General features: G+C 40.8%; 1 protein-coding gene across 1 annotated transcript in view; it reads left to right on the forward strand.

Annotated features, from left to right (window-relative positions):
- afap1 (actin filament associated protein 1) overlaps positions 1–24,517 on the forward strand; it is a 283,296-nt gene that overhangs the window by 246,632 nt on the left and 12,147 nt on the right. The window contains exons 13-14 of the mRNA XM_060832686.1: positions 11,706–11,820; positions 17,924–18,088. Coding sequence (XP_060688669.1) covers positions 11,706–11,820; positions 17,924–18,088 — 280 coding nt within the window. The remainder of the gene's footprint in view (positions 1–11,705; positions 11,821–17,923; positions 18,089–24,517) is intronic.

A 24,517-nucleotide genomic window follows, 5' to 3' on the forward strand; every position in this document is an offset into this window, starting at 1 on the left:
CTTGATGTAATTTTTCTAGGTCATTGCCTCAATTCTTTTCTCTGACTCGCATGTTGGAAGGGTCTCTACTAGGCAGAAACAGGGTGATAGCACTCTGCAAATCATAAGGCTAAACTTAGTGTCCTGCTACCCATTTTGTTTGAAGTTTTCACAAAGACCTTAGTGGGTACCTATTTACTTTTGGCTGGAGCCTATTTATGTGTACAGCAGTGATTCAAAAGGCAGTTCACCATCACCTTCTCCAGGGCAACTAAAATGGGCAATAAATGCTCACCCAACCAGTGAAGTAAATTTGAGTCCTGTAATGTACATAGGGTCCTAATGAAGTTAAAATGGGCAAAGAATAAGCTGAACATTCTCTGCCCATTGGTACAAGGTGTGGAGCTCAAGAGTGTACCAGCTCAAGAGTTGAGGCATGCAAATAAGCCTGGGAAGTTAAAATTATCCAGACCTCCTGCACATATCAACTGATTTGTCTACTTCAATTCTTATACCTTTGATTCATACCCAACGTTAAAATTACAGAATACCTTTTACTGGTGGAGTTGTCATCAACGGAAAAGGCTAAGCACCACAATCTTTCACAGGGATTAGAGCTCCTGCAAGTTGAACAGAACATTCTATCCAAATCACTGCATAATATATTCTGATAGCAAGTCACTGTTCAGCTATTATTAGAAGTTGCCTCTGCCAAATTAGATGGCCTAACAGGGGAACATTGTCAGATCATGGTGACTGTACCAAACATGAAGCTCTGAAACTGCCCTATCCCACAGAGGGGAAAACTATCACCTTTGTAGTGGAAATTCATCATTCCACTATGGGCTAGATATTGTGGCAATATTAAACCATGAAATATTTTCTAACCAGCAGCACTAAATATTGTCATGATTTCATATAACCATAATTTTCAAAATAGGTTGACTGAATACAAATCCCTTGGTTTTTTTTATTCATATGGATGGCTGGGCCAGTATTTACTATCCACACCTCGTTGTCCTTGAGAATGTTATGGTGAGTTGCCTTCTTGAACCGCTGCAGTCCATTTCATGTAGACACACTGACAATGACATTAGCAAGAGAGTTTCAGGACAATGTGGCATTGAAGGAACAGTGATATATTTCCAAGTCTGGATGGTAAGTGACTTGGAGGGGTATTTGCAGGTGGTGGTGTTCCCATTTATCTGCTGCACTTGACCTTCTAGATGGTAGTGATCATGGGTTTGGAAACTGCTGCCTAAGGATCTTTGAGTTTTTTGCAGTGACTCCTGTAGACAGTGCACATTGCTGCAGCTGAGTGTCAGTAATGGACAGAGTGGATGTTTGTGGATGAGGTGCCAATCAAGCAGGCTGCTTTATCCTGGATGGTATCAAGCTTCTTTAGTGTTGTTGGTCTTGCACCCATCCAAGAAAGTGGGGAGTATTCCATCACACTCCTGGCTTGATCTTTGTTGCTGTTGGAAAGGCTTTGCGGAGTCAGGAGGTAAATTACTCACTGTAAGATTCTAATCTCTAACCTGTTCTTGTAGCCACAGTATGGCCAGTTCATATTAGTCCAGATCTTTTATCTTGCTTTTTCTTTTACTTTACAAGCAACAAAACATTATTTGAATAGTAATAACCTTTCCTGAAAGTAAAATTCAAAATGAAATTAAGTCTGATCGAACCAAACGTGTCCTTTTTTTTAGTAGGTAATGCCCTCCCGCTTTCTGTCTTTCACAGTCCTGTTCCTCTGGGTCTTGTTAATTATGGTTGGTAGATGATCTGCTCTTGGACTGCAACTGATTGCACTCTCAGTCACCCACTAAGAATTACAGAAGAATTTTTCATTGCCACTTTCCTTTTCTTAATGGGTGATATATCTAAAATTAGATATAATTGTAAAATGTAATCTCCAGGCTCTTAAGTCTGCACTTTTTAAAATTAGCTTGGCTTCAGTGAGCTGCTTTTAATGATTCACCCAAACCTTTCCGAGTGTAGAACCACAGGATACTGCCTCTGCATTTGGTTATAACAAATGTATTTTTACCATAGCTGTTCAGACTTTTGGCAGTGCCAGCTGATCATTGAGAGGTACATTTCTACCTTTACCATATTTAGTAAGTCCTGAATATGTCCCCGTGATTTAATTTCCGTTAAAGTCTAAAACAGCAAGTGTTTTGCCCTTATTAGCAGTTTTGATACAGCTACTGAACAATGCTGCAAGATGGATAGTGCAGAGTCTGACTGAGTTGCTGGTGTGCCTCCGCGCACAGGCAACAACTTTGTCTTCGGACCCTGCCATTACGACATGTAGCTTCTGTTCATGGAGTGATCCAGCCCTCGGGAATTCTTCTGGGATCACCCGGTCAAAACAGCAGGCCATGGATATGGCTCATCATTCCTGACTGTCTGCCCTTCTTTCACAGTTACGTCCACACTTGGATGTTCTTGGTGAGGCAGCATGTAGTGCCCACTGGCATGGTCAAGGCCTTTAAAGACTGGTGGGCACCGCAGGGTCTAGGGTGCATCATAAGCACAGACAATGTCATTTCAATTTAATTTTCTGTTTTGTTAAATACATTTCCATTCAACTATTAATTTGTGTTATTTTGAGGTGCGTGATGACTGGAGGGTAACTGATATTGTACCTTTGTTTAAGAATGGTTGTAGTCTGATTTCAGTTGTGGGTAAATTATTGGAGGTGATTATAAATGATGGGTTTTATTGACATTTAGAGAGGCAAAAACTGATTTGGGATAGTCAGCATGGTTTTGTGTCAAAAATCATGTCTTACAAACTTGATAGAACTTCAGGAAGTTATCAAAAAGATTGATTCGGGCAGGGCAGTCGACATTGCTTATTTGGATTTTAGTAAAGTTTTTGACAAGTTTCTGCATGGTAGAGTAATTAGTAAAGTTAGGTCACATAGGATTTACATAGGTGAGCTTGCCAATTAACTGTTGGTTAAACTGTGAGTTGGTTTAACTGTAGAGTCAGAGAGTAATGGTGGAGCGTTGTTTTTAGGACTGGAGGCCTGTGACTACATGAATCATTTCTGGGTCCTCTTTCATTTGTCATTTATACAAATGATTTGGATGAGAATATAGAGGGCATAGTTAGTTAATTTATAGCTCACACCAAAATTGGTGGCAAAGTAGACAATGAAGACTTTTTTTCTAAGATTACAGAGGGATCTTGATCAAATGGGTCAATGAACTCCATCTGCCATTTTCCAGCCCAATCTGGATAAATGCGAGGTATTGCATTCTGGTACAACAAACAAGGGATGGGCTTATACAATTAATGATCGGGACTTGGGTAGCATTGTAGAACAGAGGGACATAGGGGTGCAGGAACATAATTCTTTGAAGTTTGTGTCACACGTAGACAAGGTGGTTAAAAAGGCATTTGGCATACTTGCCTTCATTTTAGTGGCAAAAGTGAGGACTGCAGATGCTGGAAACCAGAGTTTAGATCAGAGTGGTGCTGGAAAAGCACAGTGGGTCAGGCAGCACCCGAGGGGCAGGAAAGTCGACGTTTTGGCCAAAAGCCCTTCAATAGGAATAGAGGCAGGAAGCCTCCAGAGTGGAGAGATAAATGGGGGGGAGGGGGATGGGCTTCATTGCTCAGTCCTTTGAGTATAGGAGTTGGGAAGTCAAGCTAAGGTTATAATGGACATTGGTGAGGCCTCTTCTGGAATATCCTGTCCAGTTCTGGTCACCTAGTTATAGGAAGGATATTACCAAGCTGGAGACAGATTCAGAAGAGATTTACCAGGATGTTACTGGGTTTGGAAGGTTTGAGTTAGGCTGGATAGGCTGGAACTTTTATCACTGGAGCATAGAAGGTTGACAGGCGGTCTGATAGAAGTTTATAAAATAAAGAGAGGTATCAATTGTTAATAGTAGTTGATCTTTCACTAGGATGGGGGATTTGGAGACTAGGGGGTGCATTTTTAAAGTGAGGAGGGAGACTTAAAAAAGACAGCAGGCAAAGTTTTTACACAGAGGGTGTTGAGATGTGGGTACAATTACAAAGACATTTTGATAGATACATGAATCAGAAAGGTTTGGAGGGATATGGGCCAGGAGCGGGCCGATGGGACTAGTTTAGTTGGAATTATGTTCAGCCATGGACTGGTTGGACCAAAGGGTCTGTTTTTGTGCTGTATGACTCAATACTAGCATCCCAGGAGGGGCTGCTTCATTATTATTTTTGACTTTCTATTTTAGTAAGAGTAGAGGTAACATTACTTTCAGTTTAAAAGAGGTAGAGGGAGCTTTACTGTATTTAATCCTGTGCAGTCCCTGTCGGGAGAGTGTTTGATGGGGACGGTGTCAAAGAAACTTTACTTTCAGTTTAAAACAACAGAGAGAGCTTAATTCTGCATCTGACCCCATGCTGTACCAACCTAGGAGTGTTTGATGGGGATACCATCGCGGAGCTTAAAAGAGTAGAACCTGACTCAGGAATATATCATGTGTTAGTGCAACAATGAACCAAGAATCAAAACAGATCCACAAAGCATATCATTGTCCTGTAGTCTAGTCATCTTACAATGTGTAGCAGCCTCCAGCCTATGTACAGGTTCCCTGTAAATGTCATCATTTGACAGTGGAAGTATGGTGTGACCAGTTTAACATCTGATTTACAGAGATTCCAGTTACCAGAGGGTAAACTCATGAGGAATACATTTCTCATCAGTTTCTCCAGGCGCCAAGTAGTCCAGCTAAACAATATCCAGACAAAAAGGCAAAGCCACACAAGAAGTATTTATTTGGTTGGGCAGCTGGGAGGAAGCCATACATTAGCAGCAGAAACTAAAAGAAGAGATGCCCTTGTGAAAAATATTGCAGGAAAGCTTGTCGAATGCTGGCAAAGCATCCTGTGGTCAAAATGAATCTTAAAAAAGAAAGATTTGAGCTCCTTCAATATTTGTGAGCAGTCTCCATTACCAAGAAAAGAAATTCCTCGACTTCTGTGGCTGCCTGTTGGATTCAGTTATTGAGGGGGTGGGGAGGGAATGTTCATTTCTGCAATACTTAGAGATATCTCTGTAGACATTCTGTAAAACTACCTAATCTTACCAACAGCTGAAAATGTGTTGCTGGTTAAAGCACAGCAGGTTAGGCAGCATCCAAGGAATAGGAAATTCGACGTTTCGGGCATAAGCCCTCCTTACCAACAACCTTGCCAGTGAATAATGATCTCAGACTCTTATTGCAGGTTCAAAAGTGTTCCCTTTAAATGAGGACAGGCCAAACTACTGTAGTAAGGGGGATTGTGGGGCCTCACATCCAGTGAAGTCGAGGCAGTAGCAACATAGAAATGGAAAATGCTGGGGTAGACTTACTCCTCCCATTCCACGCATGTTATGCATGACCAACATTATAGGCTAGACTTTCAGCCCTAGCGAGGTTTGGGATTGATGATGGCCGAGGCCAACCATTAGCCTTACTGGTCAGTGTGTAATTTTTTCAGTTCCATCCAGCCTTTGGGTTTTATTTTTTGGCAGAGATTAGCTAGAAGCTGACTGGCACTTTCCAGTTGGCCTCTAGGTTTCTGCACTGATGGGGACTGCCATCTAGCAGGCCAGGATCCAGAGTGTTGATTACCTGGAGATTTAAGCCGTTCCTACCAAAAGGATCACTGTCTGCCCCTTTCTCCCCAGCCACTGCCCCCACAACTGTTGACTTTTCTCAAGCTAAAGTTGTAAAAAGGTTGGCCAGAGGATGCCTCCAATGAAGAAATATCCTATATGATGTACTACCTGTTGCATCCTGCTGCAATTTACAAATCTAAAGATGTCTAGAGGAATGCATTTTTGCACAGTGCCCTGGCTAGTATATTGACGTTGTTTGATCTCTCCCTATGCTGTAACTTGCTTTCACTTTATAGCAACTGTTAAACACATTCATTGAAACATATTGTCAGAACTGGAAGTGGAGATTAATTGAATTTGTAAGAGAGCCACCTACTGTAAGGAATGAAGAACTGCAGTATGTAACTTTGAAATGTTGGGTGAGTCAGAATGGCTGTGAATTTTCAATTACCTACTGCTTTCAAAGTGAAAGGAAATCTGAGACACTGTCTCAATGGCAAATTTATGAAATAGTGACTGAATTAAATAAAACACACTTAGCGAATAAGATTTACAAGCTTCCTTTAACTCATTCACAGCTTATGACATCTTTGGTGAGGCCAGTTTTATTGCCCATCCCTAATTACCCAGAGGGCAGTTAGGAGTCAATCGTGTAGGTCAGACTCGGTAATGAAGGCAGATTTCCATCCCAAAGGGATATTAGTGAACCAGTTAGGTTTATTTATCATAGATTTTATTGAATTCAAATCTCACCATTTGCCATGGTGGGATACAAATTCCTGTTCCCAGAAACATGGGCATGAGCTGCTGGATTCTAGTCCTGTGATAGCACCAGAGCACCACTGCCTCCCCCAGTGCCGGGGAAAGTGTGCTACAAGCTGCAGTGCATTCCTCGCACCCTGGTTATATCCTTTTTCACCCTCTTCCTTCGAGCAGAAGATATAAAAGTTTGAATATAAGTACCAACAGATTCAAGAACAGCTTCTTCTCAGCTGTTTTCAGACTTATGAATGGACATTTTGTGTACAAGAGTTGATCTTTCTCTCTGTTACTGTAACACTATATTCTGATCGGTTGTCCTGTTGTAAGGTATGATTTGACCTGATAGCATGCAAAACATTACTTTTCGCAATGTCTCGGTAAATTTGATAATAAATCAAATCAAACCACCCTAGATCTAGATGTCACAGAGGAGCAAAGAACCCAGACAGAAGAGATTTTAAAAGCTTGAGCACAATTTGTGGGCAGCACGGTGGCACAGTGGTTAGCACTGCTGCCTCACAGCGCCAGAGACCCGGGTTCAGTTCCCGCCTCAGGCGACTGACTGTGTGGAGTTTGCACGTTCTCCCCGTGTCTGCGTGGGTTTGCTCCGGGTGCTCCGGTTTCCTCCCACAGTCCAAAGATGTGCGGGTCAGGTGAACTGGCCATGCTAAACTGCCTGTAGTATTAGGTAAGGGGTAAATGTAGGGGTATGGGTGGATTGCGCTTCGGCGGGTCGGTGTGGACTTGTTGGGCCGAAGGGCCTGTTTCCACACTGTAAGTAATCTAATCTAATCTAAATTAACATTGCTTATAGCAGCATGTCTTCAGCATCAAAGCTCAGAAGGGATTATTGATCTGTGTATCATAGTCTGTGAGTTGGAGAGCTGAAGGTTATCTCATCAGAGATGGGGGGTATCTAGGGCATAACAGAGAGGAGAGTCATGACAGTCTACTGAGAGAGGAGAGTCCTACTTTCAAGAAATCTAATGACATATGCAGAAGCTCTGGAGTTGTCACCATCCACTGGATATATTAATGGGAGAATCAATTTTGCATTATGCTGAGACACATTCCAGGTTGAATGAGAAAAAAGGAAGAAATTGGAAAAAAGGAAGAAATATTGTGGAGGACACCACACAATGGCAAAGAAAGCCTGGCCACCAAGTAAAAGGCAGTGTTCTGAGTGTAAGAAGCTGAATCATATTGGATGCAAGTGTTTATCTAGCAAGAAGCAAAGCAAGCCTATAAAGATGGCTGCTGGAGACCTATCAGCCTGCTCCCTCCTCCAACCGTGGATCCATTAGTCTGCTGTCTCGAGCCTGCTGGACCTGAAATTCTAATTGACCTTTACTATTCATGTACAATGTCAAGGTGATTATTTGATAGATATGTACAGTGCATTTAGGTCTGAAATTTATCCATAGAATTACAGGCCCAAATATTAATGGAAAGCTCAATAACAGATGATTAACCTAGCAAGGTTAGAGATGTGGATGCCCTGGTCATTTTAATTGCAAGACCTAATTTAAATGAAATACCGCAAACCTATGCATCTGTTCCTTTTGGGAATGGCTAAAATCAGATTCATAGTTTTAGTTAAATGAATTTGAATTTAAAAAGTAATTATTGGTACATGATAAATGGTTCAGTACTACTTAAACATAATAAAATAAAACGTTCAGTGCTCAACATCTGAAATATACGTCACTTCAGTTAGCTTCTGGAAGGTTAATATTTTGAGTGAGATTTGCAAGATTATTTCATTCCTTTTTTCAGGTTTCAACGTGCGTAGGCTGGTCTTTGAAGTACATATATTTTCTGTTGCCTTGTTAATATTTTTCAGGTGTTTTTTTTTGGATGACTTGTTCCATACCTAACCATATCCATTCTATATCAATTCTTGATTAAAGTTTACCAGCCTTCCACCTATTGTAGTTTTTTGTATTTTTATCACCACCTTTCTCTCTCTTTATTGAATCCCGTTAGTCTTAAGTTTAACAAAGTTTGGATATTGTTCAATATACGTTATATTAAAGTATTGATGAAAAAAAGCACATTCTGTTTAATCTTATCATCTTTCAGTCACCAGGATCTTTTCAAGGAATATCAATTTATAGGAAGCACAAATCTGTTGTGTATTTATGTAGATAAATTTATAGAGATGTAAACACACATGTACAAGGTTGTAAGTTTGTTCACTGAGCTGGCAGGTTTGTTCTCAGACGTTTCGTCACCATGCTCGGTAACATCATCAGTGAAGTGCTAGTGTTCTGGCCCGCTTTCTATTCAGACGCATAAATAGAAAGTGGGACAGAACATCAGCGCTTCACCGGAGGCTCACTAATGATGTTATTTAGCATGGTGACGAAACATCTGAAAATAAGCCTTCCAGCTCAGCGAGCAAACTTATAACCTGAGCCTCAAAAATCGCCAACAGATGTACAAGTATTTATACTGCCAGTCTTTGGGATGTACAGTGTTCTTAACATCATACTGGCACAGAAATTAATACACGATGTCATTCATTTGTGTAATAGACAATGTGTCTTTTTGGCTTGACGGCAGCATTCTTGTGAATGGCAAGTGTATTATATCAAACAGCATATCTCTTTGACTGTTCACCACAAGCAAGGTATTGACCATAACAAACCTGCCCCAGCTTCCAAAATCCACAATCCAATGACCAACCATAGATGTGATTCTGAAATTGGACAACATTTGTTAAGTAACCCTGACTGTGTGAAGAAGTATGCTGATGATCAGTTTAGAACTGTTAGGTTTGCAGTGTGGCCAACTTGCATTAGAAGCAGAGCATATTAATATACAGAGGTCTGTTCTTTGTAGACATAACAAACATGCTTACACACGGCACCTGTTTCATTTCAACAAAATTGGAGTCCTCTTGTAAACTGATCAGCACTGTCCTCTCACAAAGAATAAATGTTGTTTTCACATTGCGTCGTAATATCTTGTGAATTATCTTGATAAATGCAAGGTGAAAGGTTTCGACAAATTGTGCTTTTTCAGCAGTACTGAAGTGCAGGACTACTGAATGACTACTAAACCCAAAATATTAATCTCGCATTATTAAGCTTGACTGTCCTGTATGTTTTATGGTGATTACACATGCATCTCTTATTTTTAACTGCTCAGTGCGACAATTTAATATTCTTGGTCTGCATCCTGAGTATGACACGCTGCCTGACACCTGGAGAAACCTTTTTTGTTGCCCCTACCTATTTCATTATCAAGGAACTGAATATATATTTTGAATTATCGGGTTTAGGGCCCTGAGTAGCTTTCCTGGCTATACCCACAGCCACGACACCAGGGCACGTTGACTCTGCTGAGAGAAATGGTTTTAATCATTCACCCTGAGTCAGTCTTTTTGCAAAGTACAGCCAAAGGTTCAGCCCTTATATGACCAGCAGAAAATCATCGCTTAGCTTGGAAGCTGGTGAATCCTAGTGCTCAGTCTTTTCTCATCTGTTCCTCTGGACCCCATGCTTTAGCTGAAAATCTGGAGGAGAAATTGAGCTGGTACAAACCCTTTTTTTTAATGCACATAATGGGGAAACAAATTATGCTATTGGAGGATATCGCATCTTGAGATATTTAGCAATACTATAAATGCTATGTAAATGCAATTCGCTGTCTCAAGAAAGATCGAAGGAATTTGCTGTAGAGACTCCAGATGTTCAGAGATTGAACTACATTGTGAATTCTTATTTATGAAACCATATTGTGAATTCTTATTATCAGAGTCATAGAGATGTGCAGCATGGAAAGTCCCTTCAGTCCCCTATTTGTTAGACTAACCTTTATATAAATTAAATTTAAAAAGGAATTAAGCTTTTTATAGCAGTGAATGCTGGCACAAAAGCTTGACTGGATATTATCATGGTAGATTTTTTTTGTCAATATATATCATAGAATTTTTTTAAAGGAGATATATTACATGACAGTTAAAATTTGACTTTACTTGAAATGAAACACAGTACAACACAGTAGGTGGCATTCTGACGCACATCACTGCATTTACAATCACAAATTGTATTTACTATATTCATACCATGTCAAACATATTGCCAGAAGGATTTTACAAAGTTTCAATCATCTCCGTTTACAATGGCAGGACAGACTTTAAAATGTACCTTATTGTTAGCCATCCTAAGCTTTGGTATATCCCTCAACACATAGTTGTGGATATTGGAATCTGCCAGTCTGCAGCACCTAGTCATCAGCAGGCTTTTTGCACTGAAAACCCCAATGTGCTTCAAGTAGAATTAAGAAGAGCATTCATTGTGTGGTTGGTTGTCCAACAGCAATTTCCTGATGAAGGGCTTATGCTCGAAACGTCGAATTCTCTATTCCTGAGATGCTGCCTGGCCTGCTGTGCTTTGACCAGCAACACATTTGCAGCAATTACTATCTATGCTACTTAACTATGTGATCTGCCTGTATTGCTCATAAGACAAAGCTTTTCACTGTGCCTCAGCACATGTGACAATAAATTCAATTCAATTCAATTCAATTGGTATTTATATTAAAAGTTACGATCGGGGAGTCTGCCATCTATGCCAGCTTTTATTATTTCTCTATAATTGACCAGTAAAAATCACATTTGAGTGATTTTATGTACTTTTTTACACATCAGTTTACACCAGCAGTAGGGAATCTTTCTGCTACAGAAATGTATTTGACCCAGAAATGTATGAATTGCTATTCAGAAATTTACTTTGCTAAGTAGGAATTCAGATTTGTACAGATCAGGTACAAAGGGGTAATGATGACAGATTTCTTTCTGGAAAGGACATCAGTGAACCATTTGAATTTTTATGGCACACCAAGAACTTGATGGCTACTGTTATTGATGCTAGTATTTTATTGCAAATTTGTTCAATTGTTTTCAGTATCTCTCCATTTTCTCTCCTGTTTTCATTAGTTCTGCTGCACTATCCGACTATGAAAAGCTATATTCTCTGAGGTCACAACTCGTGATGGGCTCAGGCAGTCACTAGTGAAGAAGTACATGAGATTTTGCTTCCTCTTCCCTTCCTACCATCCCCGTTATCATCCACAGGGAATCCCCTGGCATCCCCAGAGCATGTCCTCCAAGCAACATGACTGAAATTGGAAACTCAATAATGAACTCAGTGTTGAAATGGAACTTGTCCTTTGCTGCTAATGTGATGTAAAATATTTGTGTTTTAAATCAGTGCATTCATTTTATAATGCAGTCAGTCAGTTGGGATGTTGTGCTTCTTTAGATTATTTTGTGTGCCTTTGTGCAAAAGCTAAGTTTTTTTCAAACAGCATTGTCAGCTGTATATCAATGTTTATTTTCTTTTTCACCTAGGCAAAAGGAAAAAAGATGCCAACAACAGTAAATGGTATGACAACAAAGCAGAAGGTTGGAAGCAATCAAGTGAAAAAAGCAAATCCTGTCACAAATGTAAAACGCACAGCCTCAAGTAAGCCTTTTAAATTTTGTACTTTTCTAAATTGTTTATGGGATGTGGTTATTGAAGCTATGGGAGCTAGGCCAGTATTTATTGCCAGTATGTCAGTGCCTTGAGGAAGTGGTGGTCAGCTGCATTATTGAACCTCTGCTGCTTTTATGGTGGAGAGATACATACAATGCTAGATCATGTACATAACCAAAAGAAATAGAAACAAAAAGAAAAAGAAATGTTTTTACCTATTTTAAACATATTTTTCATGACAGCGATTTGCAAACATTTGAAATAATTACTGTGTTTATTTTGCATACAGTGAATTATCAGAATATATTTTACTCCAAAAATTACATGACATTTCTTTCCATTTAAATTGTGCAATTCCTATGCTGGGAACATGAAAAAAAAATGCTTCTTGTGGATATTCCATAATACCACCTGCAGAACTTTGGCCAATAATTTTTAACCTCCCTTGCTTACTGGCTGCAGTTCTACGAACAACAAGGCACCTTCTAGTGCCGCATTTAGTCATTCTATATGTGTAGGCCTAGCCAGTGAATGTTAGCAATTTATTTGTCTAAAAAGATTACAGCTGTGAAGCCCAGTCATGTTCTCTTTCACTGACAACACCAAAGCCTCTTTGGCAGATCTGTCACCTTGTTGCTTTGTATGCATTATTGGCTGGTTGGGAAATTGCAAGGAGTGAGAGGATAAAGGGTGATAGAATAAACAGAAGATATTCTAATTGGTAGATGTGTCAAGTGGTGTCCCCAAAGATTAATTGTGAGGTCTCCACTTTTCACCATATGTCAATGATACGGATGAAAGAATAGAAGTTTATATTGATTTTGCTGATGACACCAAGTTAAGAGACTCAGCAAGGACCAGGAGGTTACAAAGGGATAGTAGACTAGCAATAGGAATGTGCAAAAGTTGGAGTTCAATGCAGGAAAGCGTAGTGACATCAACTTAGAGTCATAGAGATGTACAGCATGGAAACAGACCCTTTGGTCCAATTTGTCCATGCCGACCAGATATCCCAACCCAATCTAGTCCCACCTGCCAGCACCTGACCCATATCCCTCCAAACCCTTCCTGCTCATATACCCATCCAGATGCCTTTTAAATGTTGCAATTATACTAGCCTCCACCACTTCCTCTAGCAGCTCATTACATACTCATACCAACCTCTGTATTAAAAGTTTTCGCCTTAAGTACCTTTTATATCTTTCCCCTCTCACCCTAAACCTATGCCCTCTAGTTCTGGACTCCCCGACCCTAGGGAAAAGACTTTGTCTATTTATCCTATCTATGCCCCTCGTAATTTTATAAACCTCTGTAAGGTCACCCCTCAGCAAGCTCCAGGGAAAACTGCCCCAACATGTTCAGACTCTCCCTATAGCTCAAATCCTCCAACCTTGGCAACATCCTTGTAAATCTTTTCCGAACCCTTTCAAGTTTCACAACATCTTTCCGATAGGAAGGAGACCAGAATTGCATACAATATTCCAACAGTGGCCTAACCAATGTCTTGTACAACTGCAACATGATCACCCAACTCCTGTACTTGATACTCTGACCAATAAAGGAAAGTATACCAAACGCCGCTTTCACTACCCTATCTAACCGCGACTCCACTTTCAAGGAACTATGAACTTGCACTCCAAAGTCTCTTTGTTCAGCAACACTCCCTGGGACCTTACCATTTAGTGCATAAGTCCTGCTAAGATTTGCTTTCCCAAGATGCAGCACCTCACATTTATCTAAATTAAACCCCATCTGCCATTTCTCAGCTCATTGGCCTATCTGGTCAAGATCCTGTTGTAACCTGAGGTAACCTTCATTACTGTCCACAACACCTCCAATTTTGGTGTCATTTGCAAACTTACCAAATATACCTCTTATAGAGTCATAGAGATTTACAGCATGGAAACAGACCTTCGGTCCAACCCATCCATGCCGACCAGATATCCCAACCCAATCTAGTCCCACCTGCCAGCACCCGGCCCATATCTCTCCAAACCCTTCATATTCATATACCCATCCAAATGCCACTTAAATGTTGCAATTGTACCAGCCTCCACCACATCCTCTGGCAGCTTGTTCCATACACGTACCACCCTCTGCATGAAAAGGTTGCCCCTTTTATATCTTTCCCCTCTCACCCTAAACCTATGCCCTCTACCCCAGGGAAAATACTTTGTCTATTTATCCTATCCGTGCCCCTCATAATTTTGTAAATCTCTATAAGATCACCCCTCAGCCTCCGATGCTCCAGGGAAAACAGCCCCAGCCTGTTCAGACTCTCCCAGTAGCTCAGATCCTCCAACCCTGGCAACATCCTTGTAAATCTTTTCTGAACCCTTTCAAGTTTCACAACATCTTTCCGATAGGAAGGAGACCAGAATTGCATGCAATATCCCAACAGTGGCCTAACCAATGTCCTGTACAGCCGCAACATGACCTCCCAATTCCTGTACTCAATACTCTGACCAATAAAGGAAAGCATACCAAGCACCTTCTTCACTATCTAATCTACCTGCGACTCCACTTTCAAGGAGCTATGAACCTGCACTCCACAGTCCCTTTGCTCAGCAACACTCCCCAGGACCTTACCATTAAGAATGTAAGTCCTGCTAAGATTTGCTTTCCCAAAATGCAGCACCTCACATTTATCCGAATTAAACTCCGTCTGCCACTTCTCGACCCATTGGCCCATCTGGTCCAGATCCTGCTGTAATCGGAGGTAACCCTCTTCGCTGTCCACAACACCTCCAATTTTGGTGTCATCTGCAAACTTACTAACTGTACCTCTCATGCTCACATCTAAATCATTTATATAAATGACAAAAAGTAGCGGACCCAGCACCAATCCTAGTGGCACTGTACTGGTCACAGGCCTCCAGTTCTGTATCTTGGATGCAAGGAAGTCCAATCAAAATATTTTCTTAATTGAGATGTTGGGAACAGTGGAGAATTGAAGATTGAGTATTTATTTACAAAAAGAATCACTAAAGGTGGTGCAGAGGTTAAAAAAAATGAAAATGCAAATGAAATGTGACAATTAAATCTAAATGTAAAAATGCTGGCTGAGAGAGCTAGAGCTTAAAGCTGAGGAAATTATGCTTTCAAATTACAGAGCTTTATCGACAGTCATTTTGGATATTGCGCCACAGGATGGATTAACCACAATCTAGGCCTCCTAGTTCAGAAATAGTGACATTACCACTGCACAAGAGTCTAGCCCAGGATTAGACGACGGACCTTTAGATTTTCAGGCTATCATTCTTCCAAGTGGCTCAGTGATTAGCACTGCTGCCTCACAGCGCCAGGGACCAAGGTTTGATTCCACCCTCAGGCGACTGTGCAAACTCCACGCAGACATTCTCCTTGTGTCTGAATGGGTTTCCTCTGGGTGCTCTGGTTTCTTCCAACAGTCCAAAGATGAAGGTTAAGTGAAATGGCCATGCTAAATTGCCCATAGTGTTCACAGATGTTTAGGGTTAGGTGCATTAGTCCGGAGAATTGTAGAGTAATAGGATAGGGGAATGGATCTGGGTGGGTTCGTCTTCAGAGGGTTGGTGTGGACTTGTTGGGCCAAATAACCAGTTTCCACGCTGTAGGCATTCTATGATAATGTGTAAGGATTGTATGAAGTATTTTAGCCAAGTGCTATATTTTTAAACACAATTACTCAATTAGTTCACAGCACCTGTTTGCCTTATTACCTTAACTCTAAAGTGTTATTCATCCTATTACTAGAATTGCCCCCTAACACACAGTGGATTGGGAGAGCTGTATTCAATCCTCAGCTGCTCCCGAGATGTATCATATGTTATAGATCAGGTCAGATCCCTCAAAACATTTCAAGAAAGTAGCCCAGACCCTAACTTTGCTAGATGTTTTAAGCAGGTGTACAACGGATATCCCAGGAGAGATGCAGCTGGTCAAACCACTTAGTTCAAAATAAAACTGAATTTATTTACAAGATTACCGAATGAAACACAAACAAAAGAGAACAGAATACAAAATAACTTAACCTATCCAAAAACCCAGCAGATTATCCCAATTTAATGATGCTGTTCCAAATATTTGCAATAATCCCTCTAAATTTCCCTTGGTAGAAAAGGTAAAATAAAACCCAGGGTCTTGCAGGAGGAAGAGAGATGGCAGTGAGATTCAGTATGGAACACCTTCTTTTGTTGTTTCTTTCACCAACAGGCTCAAAACAGACTGATTGCTTTCAGTGTACAGCCAGACTGCTGAAAACCAAACCAAACCAAACCAAACCAAGCCAGAGAAAAGCTGAGCTGGGAGAACTGGCCACTCTCCTTTCATTTGCAAGTGTTTTTTTTAACTTGAGAGCTTTTTGCCTGAGGCAGTATCTGTTAGCTGTCATCAAATTGCCCCTAAAGGCCTTCAAACCTAAACTTTTCGGGGCGGGGGGGGGGGGGGGGTTAGAGGAAAAATATCAAGGACAGCATAACCTTGTTAAAGGAGTAGCATCATCACACACAACATCCATGAACAGGTTGTTTTAAAAATACCTCCTAACTCTGTGATTATCTGAGGTGGTCCAGGTTCAACCCTTACCTGGGCTAAGGTGGAATGTCATAAATGTCCAAACAATTTGATTAAAAATATTCTTTTGTGCTGGTTATGGCTGTTGTGGTGGAATAATGATGTCCATATCTCTGGGCCAGAAAGTCTGATTTAAAATCCCATCTGGCCTGGAGGTGTGTTTGAACATACTAAAAACATTTTTTTTTAGTATGGTTCAATTCCCTACCTCTGGGCTCGTAAGTCTAGGTCCAAATCTCAGTTGCCCAGGAGGTGTCTTTCAGCATGTCTAAACAGGATGAACAAAATGTTATGTTTGGTCCAGTTCAGTTCTTGACCATAGGTGATGCCCAGAATGTTGGTGTAGTGGATTCAGTGATTAGAAATGCCATTCATTGTCAGGAGAAAGCCGGTAGATTCTGTATTGTTTACCCAACACTTTTGCACATCTTTCTAGTCCCTTATTAGCCCAAAACTGAGTGTTGCTGCATATGGGCACATACTGCATCAGTATTTGAGGAGCTACAAATGGTTCCAAGTGCTGTACAATCATCCACGAACATTCTCACTCCTGAATTTCTGATGGTCATCCTGAAGCAGCTGAAGATGGTTGGGTCTAGGACACTAATGTATTTCAGATTATTATACTATTTCTCTTAGATTCCACCCCGCCCCCCCCCCCCCCCCCCGTCCAATTCCATTAGCTTCAGTCTTACTGGGATCATTGATGTCACACTCTAAATAATATTACCATGATGTCAAGCGCAATCAGTCTCTCCTCACCTCTGGAATTCAGCTGCATTCCTGTTTATATCAAAGCTGTACTAAGGTCTGTAGCCAACGTCCTAGAGGAATCTGAACAGAACAGTTGTTGTGTCATGAAACGGTTGCGCTTCTAATCTGCTGTAAGTTTAATTCGTATTTGCAGGGAGATTGACTGTGATCTTCAATTTTTCTAATGCTAGTTGTGGCGTAGTGCAAGATATCCAGAGTTTTCCCAAAATTCATGACTTTCAATGTACTTTTTTATCAATAATTACTGGGTATTTTTCGTAATTGGAAATGGTGTGTGCCATGAATTCAAGCGCTTTTTTTTCAGCAAACTCTGGGCCAAAATGACTGTTTATGCACAACATTTTTAAAAGTACAGTCAAAACTGAATAACACATGATTTTGCACATTGCTTCTAACAAATTTCCAGATTTTGTTCATCCTCCTACTCACCATATGGAGTAGTTAGGCAAAATGTTAGAAATCACAAACTGCTTAAGTCATTGTCTAGATGCTGTTTTGACCTATCAAACTGGCACTATTGCATGTTCTAATCTTAAAGTATCTCTTTTGAGATTTTTTTTAAAATGGAACATCATACAAGGTAAATATAACACGTATCAGTGTTTTGGAGGATTTCATAATAGCTTTATTTAATAGTGGCTTTGATCAATGAGTTATTTGTACCCAGAATGCTCATAAGTTATTGGAGTTGGAATGTTTCTGGTACCAGTACTTAGTTCACATCTTTAAAATGACGATACAATCTTTTGTGGTTAATTTACAGATGCTGATCAATACAAATATGGTAAGAACCGTGTGGAAGCTGATGCAAAAAGATTACAGACAAAGGAAGAAGAGATGAAAAAGCAGAAAGAAATCCTACGCACCCGGTTGGCACAACTGAGAAAAGATAGAAGGGAGCTGAAAACAGCTATTGAAACATGTACAGGTAGGGATTTTAAATCTCTTCTATTCAATGAGATGCTGCAGTGCTTAAGTTACAAAACTGTGAAGTGAGGTTAATTGATTGTTGACCCTGCAAGATAATGTTTAACAAATCCAGTGACAGCAGACAAGTGAAGTCCATGCTGAACCTTATACTCATCCCAAATGAATTTGACTGCAGAATCAACCATTTGCTTTCACTGCTTTTACTTCTACTAAGCTTACCAATTCATGTGAAAAAATATAATTTGTATAGTGTGATGAACTGATGATTCAGGGTGAGGGATCTTCTCACTCTCTTCTTGAGCAATCCAATTTTTGGCTAAACGGCAAATTAGGTTGTTCAAGCTTTGATTGGAAGTAAGAAACAGCTTTATTAATCCAAAGTAATCGAGCTCAAATGGCATAGTGACAACCAATATCACAGTTTCTGGCTTCGTCTGCATTGCTCCTGACCATTGCTGCTTGCATCCACAAATTATGAACATAGAATGTGGTAGGTGTCCATTTTCATTAGTGGTGAAAGGAATCCTCAGCTGATCTCTGATAAGATAGTCAAACGTATTTGGAAATGTTTTGCATTTATTAGGTAACAATTAAATGACAAAATGCTTCTAGTGGTGAGAGAATCTATTGAACCTACAAAGGAAATCAGGCACCATACTTTCATATATGCCCTTATGAGAACTCCACGCTAGCAAGAGGTGAGTTAGAAGCGTGAGAGAACAAAAAGCTGAAATTGGAGACAGAGAGTAAATAGCGTGTGATTTTTTTACTGTCCCAAAAGATATTATGTGCTGACAAGAACATGCAAATCCCTGAGGAATTGCTTGATTTTTATCATTTGTTGCCTCAAGATCTGGCGATAACTATTACAACTGGCAGTGTGTTTTCTGTTGCAATTAAGGTCAGTAAGTTTGAGAGTTGCTTTGTTGTTTGCTCTTTCCCAATTGCTATGAGAAAATCAGTAAACTCAGTCAGCTTCAAGTTCCTATATGCATTAAGCAAGTGATGTTTGATACAATAAGTGTTTCCGTCACTTTACCTGAAACATCCACCTCAGCAGACTTTTATCATGATTTTAATGGAGGAATGAGAGAGAGTTGAAGGTACACTAATATGACACCGTTCTCAGTGCCACCTTGGAAACCTCCCAATTTCTCATATGGTTCTTGAGCAGGTGGATTTCCATCTAATCCAAGTCCTCTTTCGCTGCATGTTAATCATTGTTTTGGGCATAAGTCCAAGGGCTTATGCCCGAAACATTGATTCTCCTGTTCCTTTGATGCTGCCTGACCTGCTGCGCTTTTCCAGCAACACATTTTTAAGCTCTGATCTCCAGCATCTACAGTCCTCACTTTCTCCTGCCTGTTAATCATCAGTTGTTTTTATTCCCATATGGTCTTAATGCTCTCTTGAATTCCAAGAGCAGTTCCAACACATTCATGAACAACAGTTGTTTGATCACCAATGCTTTATTTAAAAAAAATCTATATCTAATCTGCAGTGACACATGAAAAAAATATCCAATCAAAGAACAAAGAACAATACAGCACAGGAACAGGTCCTTCAGTCCTCCAAGCCTGTGCCAACACATTTCACCTTCCCATAGTAAAACTGTCTTCCCTTACAAGATCCATATCCCTCTATCCCCTTCTATTCCTTTATTTGTCCAGGTGCTTCTTGAATGCTATTATTGTGTCTGCTTCCACCATCTTCTCTGGCAGCATGTTCCAGACACTCGGCACTCTTTGTGTGAAAAACTTGCCCCTCTCATCTCTTTAAAGTCCCCCTCCCCCCGCCTGTGTCCCCTAGTAATTGACCCCTCCACCCTGGGAAAAAGCTTCACTTTCCCTCTATCCATACCATTCACAATCTTATAAACTAATGTCAGGTTGCCCTTCAACTTCCTTTGTTCATTTGAAAAAAACAGTCTATTCAACCTTTCTTCATAGCTAAAGTCCCCTATACCAGGCAACATTCTGGTAAACCTTTTCTGCACTCTCTCTCTAAAGCATTCACATCCTTCTGGTAGTGTAGTGACCAGAACTGCACAAAATAATCCAAATGTGGCTGAAACTAATGTTCTATAAAACTGCAGCATAGCTTATACTGAATGCCCCTTTAATGAAGGCAAGCATACCATAGACCTTTTTACAACTTTATCTGTCTGCGTAACCACCTTCAGTGATCTGTGGACTTACACACCCAGATCACTTGCATTATAATACCCCTGAGGGTTCTTCCATTCACTATATAATTTTCACCTGTACTTTTGACCTTCCAACATGTATCACCTCACATTTGTCCAGACTAAACTCCATTTGCTATTTTTCTGCCCATGCATCCAACTGATTTATATCCTTCTGTGTCCTCTGACAATCCTCCTCACTATCCATAATGCCATGAATCTTTGTATTGTCTGTAGACTTACTAATTAGACCAGCTACATTTTCCTCCAAATCATTTGTCGACCACGAACAACAGAGGTGCCAGCACTGAGCCTTAGCCCTCCATTCTGAAGAGCATCCTTCCACTGCTACCCTTTGTCTCCTATGACTAAGCTAGTTCTGAATCCATCTTGCCAGCTCACGCTGATACTGTGTGACTCTACATTTATACCAGTCTGCCATGAGGGACATTGTCAAAGGCTTTACGGAAGTCCATGTAGACAATATCAACTGCTTTTCCCTCATTAATGATCATCACCTCCTCAAAATGCTCAATCAAGTTAGTGAGGCACGAACTCCCCTGCACAAAACCATGCTGTCTACCGCTAATAAGTCTATTTGCTACTAAAAACGTATTGATCTTGTCCCTAAGAATCTTTTCCAATAGGTTTTCTACCGCCAACATGAAGCTCATCGACCTCTTGAATTCTTCTTGAATAATGGGGCAACATTGGCTACTCTCTGGGACCTCACCCATGGCCAGTCTTAACTCTTTGCCAGAAATGTTCAGTGACATATTGGCAATTTGAGGACAAAAGTTTTAACTTATACACTTGAGTCAGGAACTTACACTTGGTGACTGAACTATCCTTCAGTTAGATCCATGGATGGAATTTTCCCCACTCTGGACATCGTGAGGAAGGTGATTAGAACAGAAAACAATTGAGTGAGTTTGCCCTTAAGAGAAACCCAGCCCTTCTCTCCATTTGTATGAATTGATGCTCAGTGAGATGGTACATACACAACTTTCTCAACTCAACAGCAGTTAAAGCCTTCAGTTAATTAATGGTCACTTAAGAGAGTCCATTCATCACCTTCCCAATCACCTGCCTCTCTAACAGGCAAGAAAGCTGACTGGTTGCCAAATTGGGAAACAAGGGCGAGGTGCAGACTGAATTGGGTGTAGGTTGTAGCTTTCAGTTGCCCCAATCTGGGGGCATTTGGAGACATTGATGCCAAATATTGAGGTTATGTTTTGGAGATGCCGGTGTTGGACTGGGATGTACAAAGTTAAAAATCACACAACACCAGGTTATAGTCCAACAGGTTTATTTGGAAGCATTAGCTGTCAGAACGCCACTCCTTCAACCACCTGATGAAGGACCATCGCTCCGAAAGCTAGTGTGCTTCCAATTAAATCTATTGGACTATAATCTGGTATTGTATCATTTTAAACATTGAGGTAGACTATTAAAAACCATCCCTTTGCTGTTGCCCCTAAAGCAAATTTTGTTCATGTAGCTTCAACTCCTCCTTTTCCCAGACATGGCTAATTGCTTTCAATTGCTGTCTAGTAGTTTGTCCTTGTCCCTTATTCCAGAGTTATCACTGCTTTCAATTCATGAACAGTTATTAAAAGTGCTGAAGTTTCCACGATCACACTGCCTTCTTTAACTGTAGTCCATGTACTGTTGGTAGACTCACAATACAGACAGGAAGGGAAGTCCAGGATTCTGATGCAGCAACAATGAAGGACTAGCAATATATTTCTAGTCAGGATGGGGAGTAGCTTGGAGGGGAACTTGCGCATGGCGATGTATCTGCTGCCTTTGTCATTTTTAGATGGAAGTAGTCATGGGTTTGGAAGATGTTGTCTATGGATCTTTGGTGAATTTCTGAAGTGCATCTTGGCGATAGTCCACACTGCTGCATCTGAGTAAAAACCGAAAGAAGTGCGGACGCTGTAAATCAGAAACAAAAACAGAAATTGCTGGAAAAACTCAGGTCTAACAGCATCTGTGGAGAGAAATCAGATGTAACATTTCAGATTGAGTGAGCCTTCCTTAGAACTGGAGCTGACTGGCCCTGTTGTTCTGAGGAAGGGTCACTCGACCTGAAACGTTAACTCTGATTTCTCCCTATAGATGCTACCAGACCTGCCGAGCTTTTCCAGCAATTTCTGTTTCTGCTACTGCGGTGGAGGGATTGGATACTTGTGGATATGGCGCCAATCAGGCAGGCTGCTTTTTCCTGGATGGTATCAAGTTTCTTGATTGTTGGTGGAACTGTGCTTTTCCAGATAAGTTGGGAGTATTCCATCACACTTCAGACTTGTACCTTGCAGATGGTGTACATGCTTTCGGGAGTCAGGAAGTGCATTACTCGCTGCAGTACTCTTGACCTTTTGATCTCCTCTTATAGCCACTGCGTTTATGTTGTGAGTCCAGTTGAGGTTCTGGTCAATGGAAATCCCCAGGATTAATAGTGGAGGATTTTCATGATGTTAACACCATGGAATTAAAGGGGCGGTGGTTAGCTGGTCTTTTTGGAGTTAGTCATTGCCTGGCATTTGTGAGGTGCAAATGTTACTTGCCACATTTCAACCAGGCCTGGATATTTTCCCGATCATGTTGCATTTGAACATGGATTGCTTCCATATCTGAGGAGTCATGAATGATGCATTGAACATTGTGCAATCATTAGTGATTATCCCAGTTTATGATGGAGGGATGGTCATTGATGAAGCATCCGAAGATAGTTAGACCTAGAACACTACCTTGAGGAACTCCTGTAGAGATATCCTGGAGCTGAGATGACTGACCTTCAACAACCTCAGCCAACTTTCCGTCAGCTAGGTGTGACTCCAATCAACAGAGAGTTTACCCTTGGATTGCCACCGATTCTAGTTTTACCAGGGCTTCTTGATGGCACACACAGCCAAATGCAGAATTGATGGCAAGGGCTGTCCCTCTGACCTTGCTGCTTTGCCCATGTTTTAACCAAGATTGTAATGTGGTCAGGAGCTGAGTGGCCCTGGTGGAACCCAAACTGTACATCATGTTAGATCAATGCTAGAATTATAGCTGCATTGAGACAGCTTGGCTAGAGGAGGTGCTGTCTCTAGTGCACACATTCTCAACACATTAGCTGTGATGTTCTCAGGTTCCACATTCTTTATTGAAACTATGCACCCATTCACTCTCAATGTCATGTGAACAGACCTGAATTATCTGTATATAGTGTTAACATTACAAGCTTTTGTAAAATTATTTATCAGACTCTTTTAACTTCAGGTGAAATTGAGTAACAAAGAGAGTCACACAATCTGCAATACATCCTGCCCAACAACCAGTCTCTGTGGCTTGGTTACGATGGGAACAAGAGGGCCCAGGTCATATGTTATTAAGATATATGTGCTTGGTTTAACAATAAAGGCAAGAGCAAATGTTCTTGTTATTGCAGACTTTCTGTCTAGACTTTGTATGGAGACAGTTGCTACAACTAGCAGAGAAAAAAGGCAAAGGCAGAGAAAAAGTGAACTGTGGACAGTTTCCTATTGTAAAGGCAGTTTTGTTGTTTTTATTAGATTTTAGACTGAGATGGGAATAAAACTGATTTACAAACCAAGGATTGCTGAAGAATCATAGAATCCCGACAGTGTGGAAACAGGCCCTTTGGCCTAACAGGAATTGAGGCACTTCTAAAATGCAAGTTACCTGATGCTCATTGTATTTGTTGTTTATAGAGCTACTTGTTCAAACAGTAGTTGAAGGCTAGTTACAGAGGAGCTGCAGCCTTGGGGCTATATATGAATGGAGATTTAGCCAGCAACAAGTAGCTGATTCAGCTGTGGACTAGTGACCAGTCTTTGATTTAAAAAGGCCTGCTACCTGCTAACAATGATCTGTTTGGCTCCCAGGTAGCTGAACAATTTAGGGGTGTAAATATGTGGCAGAAACTCAGATCTCTGGAGGAGAAAGAGCTGTTTCTGCTTTGCAGTTTAAAAAAAATGTCTCAGGCATGAAGACAGCCAATTTAGTTTCTCATCTCAGTTGCTGTAAGCTGGGATTTGTAAAGGTTTTTATCTGGTTTGTTAAAGGTGTGAACCAGTCACCCAATACTTTCAGGAGAAAGTGAGGACTGCAGATGCTGGAGATCAGAGTCGAGAATGTGGTGCTGCAAAAGCACAGCAGGTCAGGCAGCATCTGAGGAGCAGGAGAACGATGTTTCGGGCTTAAGCCCTTCAGCAATGAGGCTGAGAG

Source organism: Hemiscyllium ocellatum, chromosome 1 (genome assembly GCF_020745735.1).
Source record: "Hemiscyllium ocellatum isolate sHemOce1 chromosome 1, sHemOce1.pat.X.cur, whole genome shotgun sequence".
Classification (NCBI taxonomy): Eukaryota; Metazoa; Chordata; class Chondrichthyes; order Orectolobiformes; family Hemiscylliidae; genus Hemiscyllium; species Hemiscyllium ocellatum.